The sequence below is a fragment of the Elephantulus edwardii genome, unplaced genomic scaffold (genome assembly GCF_000299155.1).
Source record: "Elephantulus edwardii isolate Elephantulus edwardi_28Jun2011 unplaced genomic scaffold, EleEdw1.0 scaffold00459, whole genome shotgun sequence".
In the NCBI taxonomy this organism is placed as follows: domain Eukaryota; kingdom Metazoa; phylum Chordata; class Mammalia; order Macroscelidea; family Macroscelididae; genus Elephantulus; species Elephantulus edwardii.
The window spans coordinates 803846-813980 of NW_006400209.1; the positions used below are offsets into that span (position 1 = coordinate 803846).

At 40.7% G+C, this 10135-nt stretch overlaps 1 protein-coding gene across 1 annotated transcript in view; it reads right to left on the reverse strand.

Moving 5' to 3' along the window:
- The window catches only part of LOC102869867 (anthrax toxin receptor 1-like), a gene marked incomplete at its 5' end in the record, with an annotated part of 184536 nt that extends 177322 nt beyond the window's left edge, over positions 1-7214 (reverse strand). Inside the window, one exon of the mRNA XM_006902831.1 lies at positions 7173-7214. Within this exon, the coding sequence (XP_006902893.1) occupies positions 7173-7214 (42 nt within the window). The remainder of the gene's footprint in view (positions 1-7172) is intronic.
- Positions 7215-10135: the final 2921 nt, after the last annotated feature.

A 10135-nucleotide genomic window follows, 5' to 3' on the forward strand; every position in this document is an offset into this window, starting at 1 on the left:
CCATCGTAGGTTGAGGGTACTAAAAGCCTACAATCTATATAGTCATGGACTCCAGAATATTGATGGCTGTGGAGATGGTCCAGGACTAAAAAATGCTTGTTCTGCTGTACCTAGGGTCATCATGAGCTGAAGCCACCTCAGTGGCAACTAACAATAACAACACTTATGTTCTCACAGTATTGACTTTCACTCATTCAACCAATATTAGGTATTTATCATGTTATTAAGGAAATCAGTGGGTAGAAGAGGTGAGGTCTTGGATGCTAGTATAACGTCCCTATTCCAGCAGACAATGACACAGTCTAATCTGAAAACCTTCTGGCTTGGAAGTATGCATCATGATGGTCCTCTCAGACTTAATTAACAAGTTCTTCAACATTCCTGCTTTTCTGATGCCTATTTGCTAGAAGAGCCAGATGTTTAGTTTAACTAAAGGGGGGCTCTTAACTTCCATTTCACTGAATTTCAATGGGAACTACTAGTAAAAAAAAGGGGAACATGAGTGAAACAAAGAAGCCAGCCAAGGAAAGAGTGTTATGATGATAGAAGGTGAATTGATGCCTTTAAGCTGTGGTGCTTGAGAAGAGTATTGAATATACTATAGACTGTTGGAAGAACAAACAGGTTCATCATGTTGTTGTTGTTGTTTAATGCCGTCGAGTCGTAGACGACTCATAGCGACCCTATGAACGAACAGCCTGAGCACTGTTCATACATAGAGTTTCCAGAGGCAAGCCATTTTGGAAGTGGATGCTGCTCCTGCTTCCAGGAGGTTCATCATAGAGGGAATGAAACCAGGCTGCCTCTTGGAGGCAAGAATTCTGAAACTTTGTGTGATGTACTTTGGGCAAGTTGCAAGGAGGGACCCAGTTCTTGGAGAGGGACATCATGCTTGGGAGGGTGGAGGGACAGTAGAAGAGAGGAAGGCCCTCAATGCAATGGATTGATTCAGTGACTGGGATAATGAGGGTAGGTGTGTCAGAGACGATAAGGTTGGCACATCATAGAACAGGATTTGGAGCTCTTTAGGAAGTGTTGCTATGAGTCGCAAGTGACTTGATGACACATAACAGAAATAAATTTTAAATTTTATTGATTTGTAATATATCTTGAGGTTCCATGATAGCTCCTTTACAACCCTAATCAATGACTATTTATTTCCCCAGTCAGTTATATAGTCTCTAAGGCAATGGTTTTGCATTTCTATTGCTTCCTAGCACAAAAATGTATTTGGGCAAAAATGACGGATGAATGCATCCATCAACAAAATAGATTACATCTATAGAAAGTGAAATTTGTGAGGGAATTCTAAGGTCAAACAGATTTCCAGGTCTGGGAGATGTGGACTGCAGACCCTACAGTAGAAGTGACCAACTGTCTCATCTGCTGTCTTGGGGGTTAAGCTAGAGAGGTTTCTTAAATGTCAGTTTTGGAGAGAAATCACTCCAAATTGTCAAGTCAGAACAATAGGCAGCATTTCAATTTGCCAAAATAAAATAGACATTCTAATCCATTTCTGGCTTTCTTGTTCTGAGTAACATTTAGTATGTCATGGCATGAGTATATCTGTTCATACATTCTTGCACAGATGCATTCTACTTTTTACCTAAGAATAGATTTATTTTATTAGTAGCAATGTTTTTGAAGTAAGTGAGATAGAGCATACTGGATTTTGGGTCTGTGATAGGACATCTGTTTGAAGTGTAATCCAAAAGTATGTGTGTGTAATAGTGTGAATGTGTGTGCATGTGAGGCATGTGTATGAATGTATGTGGGTGATATGCATGTGTATTTGTGTGCATGTGTATGAATGTACTCCATATCCTCTGGAAGATGACTGAAAATAGCTTGGACCTTTTCCCTTCCAGAGAGGAAGGCCACTTTGGTGTCTGTGTAGAATAGCTGTGAGAGCTCCAGATCTGCTACTATGAAGTTTAACCACTGGTTCTGAGCAAATTGTATGCTGTCTCTAAAGTTCTATCTAAAAAAGTGTTGCCACAGAGAAACTTAAGATCAGTGAGTTCATGAACATACTTGAAAGTAAGGTCATCACTCAAAGCCAAGTGCTTATTAGTAATTGGATACTCACTCAGTATCTATGCCTTGAATATATATGTCAGTAGAAGTTCATATATTCTTATTATTTCTCACTCTTGCCCTCAACAGCCAGGGCCACTTAACCTCCCATTCTCTTAGGCAGACACATTTCAAAGCTTCAAGATGAGATGTTTAACTGGTGTGAGGGAGCATGAAAAAGAAGAAATGTTCTAGGAAAAGTGTTTTGTACAGTTAACTGAATCATCATAAATGTTCAGTAGATATAATCTGTATTAGTAGGATTAATTTTTACAGCCTCAGACTCAAAAGCCAACAGTCAAAAGTCTCTCAGGTGGTAACAAAATAGGACATTAACTCTGTAAGTCTCAAATTTTGTCCTTCCCCAAGAAAAACTCCCCACAGGGATTCTCAGACTTGTTGTTCACAGTATATAGCATACTACATTCACTTATCAGTGAATGAATGAAAAGTTTAAAAAGCAACCCAAATGCCCATCAACAAATGAATGAATAGAAAAAGTATGGTATATAGTTTCCACACAATGGAGTACTATATAGCACTGAAAAATAAGGAACTCATAAATATTACACAAAAGGGTGACCCTGGAGGACATTATGCTGAGTGAAATATCTCAGTCACAAAAGGACAAATATTGTATAACACTACTGTTATAAAACAGGACTGACCTAGGATTTGTGTGCAAACTAAGAAAAGAGGGAGTAAATATTGAACACTGTGTTGGAACAGATGAAGGAAAGAACTATGTAAAAGGAATATATGGTTAGGCATTATTTGCATGGCGAAAGTCCAGAATAAGAGGTGCATAGGAAAGGGGACTGTCCCAGGGAGGAAATGATGCAACAGTGAATTCATAATTCTTTTAACAAAAGTGAACTAACTGGGTGGGGAAGTAGGGAGGAAAATGTGCAACAATGAAAGAATGAAAATCCAACTTTTCTGTAAAGTTTCATAAAATCACAATTAAGTAAAAGTCTAAAAAAGCACAGCAGTTTTACATACATTTTATTTCTATCCTCTTGGGTCCCCCCTCCCCCTTGTTGTATGCCATTAAATTGGATCCAACTGGCACAGGAAGAGATTGCCTCTCCTTCTCCACTGGAGCATCGGGTCGACTCGAACCACGTGCCTTCAGGATTGCAGCACAACTTCTTGCCACCAGGCCACCAGAGCTCCCTTATATTGTTTTTTTGTTGTTATGTGCCATTGAGTTGCCTGCAACTCATAGCAACCCTATGCACAATATCCCTAAACACTGCTCTATCCCTTGCAATTTTATTGTCTTCAACACACCTATTCCCATTACCCCAGTAAGAGTCAATTTATCTCCTCCAGAGTCTTTCTCCCCTGTGCTATCCCTCCACCCTCCCAAGCATGACCTCCCTCTCCAAGGACTGATCCCACTTTGCAACATGTCCAAAATGTGTCAGATGAAGCTTCAGAATCCTTGCCTCCAAGGAGCAGCCTGGTTTCACCCTCTCTAGGATGATCTTGTTTTTTCTCCTTGCAGTTAATGGTATATTTAATACTCTTCTCCAGCACCACAGCTCAAAGGTATCCATTCGCCTTCTATCATTCCTAGCAATTGCCCAGCTTTCTTATACTGTTTGTTTTTAAGTCATATCCTGAGGTCTTAATTTATCTGATGCTAAAAAGACAATATTTATACTCTTGCTTAAACTCACTTTGAGTAATTTATTCACCTAACATGAGAGATTTAACAGTGCAAGTTTAGTTTGGTGGTTTTAACCCACCAGTAGCTTTGTAGGACAGCAGTGTACCAATTTATTCTGTAAAAATTTACAACCTTGAGAACTTTACTCTCTAGAGTTACTGTGAGTCAGAATTTATTTGAAGGGTTTGGTTTGATTTTTGACTAGTCATCTACTTATGACATATTTATTTGATTAAGTAAGGAATTACTAAAGAGAGCTCAAAGGGAGAATAACTATTATTCTCCATGAAGGGGAAGTTTTGTTTTTCATCAGCAAACAACAGGTACTATTAATCTGTCCATGCCAGCATTGGCCAAGGCACTGTGGCTAAATAAGAAAACTGTAGAAGTGTGAGCTCTATATTTGATAAAATAAGGGCACAATTAAGAAAGAGCTTTATCATTAGCAGTGCTTATATTTTATGTGTTGATCTGTGTATGTGTGTAGACATGTAACTGTGTAAAGGCTAAGAACCACAATCAAATTTTCATTAAGTCGTGAGCTTCATGTTATGCATTACAAATGTTAGAGGAGTTATAAATGAGAATCTATAAGTATGGCAGGGGGAAGAGGAAACATAGCATGGGTTCCTGGCTCCATTTCCTAATATTATTGGCTGTATTATGATATTTACTCTAGATGATTAAATCCTACCCATTCAAAGAGGTCATGATGTCTGCCTTAAAGAAATTTCCAGCTAAGGAAACATTTTTCTGCATGTCTGTCATGGGAGTTATGGCCAGTTATGAGGCAGATTCTTATCTTTGGCCAACATTGATAGGACCTAGAATGGAACTTTGACCCAAGGGAAGCCAGTCCAGGGTTATTCAGGATTTAGAGTGAAAAAGTGAGTTGGACCAAATGTCTTGGGGCCTGGAAGGAGGAATTGAAAAATTGAGGCTGTAAACAATGGGGCAAATGCTGAAAACAGTGACCTGAGAAAGGCTATCAAGAAGTCAGAGGTCATGTACAAACCAGAGAGGGGAAAAAAAAGAAGTTCATTTTTACAAAAGGAATCAGTGTATTTTGTGGCAATAGTAGCATATGATCTGTATTTGACGGACTGGTGAGATTGGCATACAGAGAGCTGGAATGCAGAAAGTAGTCTACTTTGAGACTATGTTCAGAGCATTGCGTAGAATACTTTGCACAAGATAAGTTACATTCTCTTTTATTGTGGGAATTATTTTTTCCTTGCCAAAACACCTTAGGAAGGATATTAAGGTCACCAAACTTGCAGAGCCAAGGAATTCTTAGGACTAACACATATGCTAAGGTAATCAGCAGAGCTTCTCGAAGGCCAACATAAACCCTTTCAGCTCAAATATTCTGAGGCTGTCTTTCTGTTTTAGAAGTCAGGTCTGACTTCTTCAAGGATAAGACAGAAGTTTTAGAAAAACGTTGGATATTACTGGATTTCAATTACTGCTCTTTCCTTTCGCTATTTCTTTCTAGGTGGCTTTCAGGTTTTGATTTTTTCTTTCTTTTTACTTTTTGGTTTGTTCCAAAATAGTTTTGCTTGGTGTTCATTATATAAAACCATCTTGAGCTTCTATTATATGCTGAACCAGTACTTGAAGGTAGCTAGATTTCAGACTAAGCCAAATTCCATGCATGTCTTAGTGTAGGAAGTGACTAGGGTCCCCTGGTATGCTGTGGCCATGGTAATCTGCCAAGTCATATTTCACAGACAAGTAGAGAGCCAGCACCAGGAAGAGGCCACAGTTCCTCTAATGGTACATAATGAGAGGAGGGAACATTTTTCACCATAAGGCAAGCAGAGGAATCCTATCAAGAAAGATTTTTTAAAAAAATTATTTTATACTGGTTTACATACAAAGTCAAGAGAGATTTTTGGACAATTTTTCTTTGGCTGCTTGAAAGATGGCTACACATATCAGAAACAAAGCCAAACTAAAACCAGGGGAACTAACCTTGATTCCTTCTTTTGACAGATTAAGGAAAGCTTTTGTAGATGTAAAGAGGAGAATTTTTATCTTTCCTCCTCTTTGCACAGCAATGTCATTTCCTCTCTTGCTTTCTGAGCAGAAAGTTAATATTCCAACAACATATGCTTTAATTGACTGCAGCTATTAAATCCCTTGGCTCACATGCATATGCATATGCTTCAGGATATAAGAGCAAGATGGAAATTGAAATTTAATCATTAATCTTTCATTATGTAGGAAACTTGACAAAAGCAAGGGAGTGAGGAAAGGGTGGCACCTGATTTGCACACAACAGGGCTTCAAATTTGAGGGGAATGAACTTGAAACTTCAACATATCTTTTGGTCCCTCTAAACTCTCATATAGGAGCCCAGGCTGCCAAAGGGGTTAGTGTCAAATACAGCAGCTTCATTTTACTGGGAATCATCAGAAGAGTAGAAAAGTCATTTGCTTTGTATTTACACTTGAGATGCTCTTTTTCAACATCTGCCTTTAACCCTTATGCTTCAGCGATATTGGCCCAGATTGCCTTTGCATCAGAACTGCTTACTAGCCAGTACAGTGGTGAAGACAAAGATTTTATTTTTTCAGATGATGAATATTTGAGAGCAAAGCTAGCATATTTGCATATTGCTATCCAGAATACATTCCTCACTCCCTGGAAAAACTTAAAATTATATCCTTTTAAAGTATGCAATGACATATTTCAGCATCAGTCCATTTCTGGAACCAATGATTGTTATCGGTCGATGATAACTTGTTCTACTCTGCAAAAATAAAAAGGGAGTTTTAACTGCATGTTGCAGTTGTTTATGAGTACATCAAGTCAGGACTGATGAATAGATGACTCTTCAATGGGTTTTCAGAGGTAGGAAATTGCACAGGAGTAGAATGACCAACTTTCTTCCATGAATTCTTTGCATTGGCAGTAGGATTCTTACCACTAAGCAACCAGAGTCCCCTCTAGCTGCATACTGTATAGTTTTTTGATCTACTAATCAACATGTAAGTGATCAAATCCACAAGCTTTTTCACAAGATAAAGATGAGAAGTCTCTTCCCATAAAGATTTATAGCCTCGGAAGATCCCACAACGTCCTTTCGGTACACATAAGCAGAAGTCCTATAGTAAGCAGACAACTGTAAAGTGCTTGTTCTACCGAAGAATATCAGGATGTTTAAACAGCAAATAATAGTAGTGTCAAGGCTTATGTGTGCAATTAAAATTTTGCCTTTGAGAAAATTGTCTAAATTCATTATGTCTTTGGTAGCCAGTTTAGGTCAGTTCCTACTTAGTTCCTAGTTAGTAAGAGGGCAAAGACAGATACTTCTCTGCAAACTGCTTCATACTCAGTGAAGGCCTGAGTCCACCCCACTCCCCATGCACTTCCTACTGCCTTGTCCACCTAGCTGAATCTCCCTCTGGTCACTTACCTCACTCTCCTCAATAGGTGGTGGAGGTACTTCCTTGATAATCTAAAAAGAAAAAAAAGAAAGGACATATAACTCCAAATTTCTGGCAACCTACTTTCACAAGGTGCATTGGTAGTGTGGCCATGAGTACCAAGGAAGACCTGTCAGAGCAAGGCAAGTTTATACAATGTCTTGATTGATGGTTCTTGGCAGACTAGCTAGTTACTGCATCACCCAGGCTGAGAGTTGCATTCTCAAATCTGCAAGTTACAGCAGTGTGTAAAGGCAGGTATACACATGGATTTGCCCTGGTAGTATGCTCATGAATCAGATTGTTTCCAGCTGTGGAAGGAATCACTGAGAAATTCGATATCAGCCATGAGAACTAGGCCAGGTGCTAACTATAGAGTAGAACATGATCTATTCATATGCAAGTTTAAATTGATGCTAAAGAAGGTTAAATCACAGCCACAGGAATTACAATTTGATCTTGAGTCTATCCTTCTTGAATTTATAAACCAACTCTACCAAGCTTGAGGCCTTGAACACTAATGAACAAAGAAAAGAAGAGCTGTGGGAAGATAAAAAGACTATTGTTCATGAAGAATGCAAAATGCCATTATAAAGAAGGAAGAAGAAAAGACCAAGATGGATATCAGAAGAGACTCTGAATATTACACTAAAATGCCAAGAATCCAAAGCAAAGGGAACAAATCAAGAAGTTAAAGAGCTAAGTAAAAGATTTCAAAGGGCAGCTCGGGAGGACAAGACAAAGTATTATAACGAACTGTGCAAGGCGCTGGAGTTGGAAAATAAAAAGGGCTGAACTCACTCTGCATTTCATAGGCTGAAGGAACTAAAGAACAAATTCAAGCCATGAGTCGCTATGCTTAAAAATGCTATTGGCGAGAGAGCTGGAATTTGAACCACACATGGGACAGCTGAGTTCCAGCCAAAAGACACCAGCCAAGCCACTGTGGAACCCAGCCACCAGGAGCAAGTAGGGGGCAACCACCTGCCACCCTGTGACTCCGGACGAACAACCAACCACTCCCAGCTTCTAAGAGACCCTGGAGGAGCAACTGCCTGCCAGCCACTGCAGAACCCCAGAGGAGCGAATGCCACTGACCACTGTGTGACCCCAGAGGAGCAACGACTGCCCGCTACTGTGTGACCCCACTGCAGCCCACACCTATGTGACCCCACCACGCAGGGTGCCGCAGTATAAACCCCCAGCAGCGCCCAAGCCCTGCCTCCTGCCTCCGGGTGGTAGTGTCCAAGCCCTGTGCTCTCGTGTCCCCCCTACAACCCCTTGCTTCCTCTCCCTTCCCCACCGCTTGCAGCCCCACAACCAAGCACCCCAGTCCCTGCCACAGCCCTGTAACCCCAGGGCACTGATGCAGATCCAGCCATCACCCGGAGCCACCATCTGAGCTGCTGTGGAACTAATCTAACAGAAGAAAGGCCGGTAGGATCCTGACTGGCTTTTCTGGGGTTACTGCTGATTTATTACCTGGGAGAGCTCCCAAGGGCATGCCCACTGGTGGGGAATTTGGCCAAGCTCTCTTAGGCTACACTGTCAGCTCAGAAACGAGCCAGCCACTTGTTGGCTTTTGTGGACTCTGCAGACCAGCCAGAGGTTAGTGGGTTGGTGGGAATTTGGCCTTGACTTTTGGGGTCCTACTGGATCCAGGACCCTGCTTGGGCAGGGGCTGCTGTGTCAGGGCACCTGCGTAAGTGCCACCAGGCAGGGAACACTGAGAAAACCACTGGGTGGGAAACAGCGGGAATTTGAGTGGGGACCCCAATCGTGAGCACACTCAGACAGCAGAGGTTTGAGTGAGGCCCCCCAAGTGTTTGACCTGCCCTTGCAATCACCCCAAACCTGTGCCTGCCTCACCCCATTTGGCTCCACACTGGTGCTTACACGTCTGGGCAATCAATTTGCCTTTAATCGGGAGCATCTTGACCTGTCTTATCAACAAGAGACTGCCCTCACAGGGTCTGAACTGAAATTTCTCTGAAGTCAGAAGTTCAGAGAAAAAAACAAGTGGGGTTGCTGCCCAACTGATCTCTAGAGAATTGTCTTTAGATCAAGAACATATCAATGTCCAAAGAAAGCAAGCTATCCCACACAATACACAAGAGTAAACAAACCAAGACGTCAGCCCCCCCCCCCAAAGGGTGACCCAGTATTAGTGGATTTCCTGAAGCCAGAAAGTCTGATGGAACTTCCCAAAACAGGATTTAAAAGAGGAGTGATTGAATATATTCAATGGATGAAAGACAAAATTGAAGAGTTACAGGATACTACAACCAAAAACAAGGAGGAACTAAAAAAAACCAAAAACAAAAAAACCACAACAAACAAAGAAAAACATTGCAGAGGAAACAAACACGGCATTAGCGGCACTAGAAAAACAAGAATAGACTATTCAAAACATGAGGTCGATAGTTTCAGAGGCTGTCAACATGATGGACGGACACATAAGCAGAGTTGAAGAGATGGAACACAGAACTAGTGAAATTGAAGATAGAATAGTCACTACTGATCTGCTAGAGCAAAAAGCAGACTCGAAAAAGAAGAAAAAAGAAGAAAACCTAAGAATAATGTGGGACACCATCAAGAGAAATAACATGCACATCATTGGAATCCCCAAGAAGGAAGAAGCAAGTAAAGGCACTGAAAAAGTTGTGGAAGAATTACTAGAGGAAAATTTCCAAGCCATAATGAAGAACGAGAGAATATGTATTCAGGAAGCTCAGCAAACACCATAAAGATTAGACCCCAAAAGAAAAACATGAAAGTATATCATAGTTAAATCTACCAAAATCAAAGATAAGGAGAGAATCCTAAAAACAGCAAGGGAGAAACAAAGAATAACCTGTAAGAGAGAACACATAAGATTAGGTGCCAATTTCGCAGCAGAAACCTTACAAGCAAGAAGAGAGGGGAAAGACATATATCAAACACTCAAAGAACA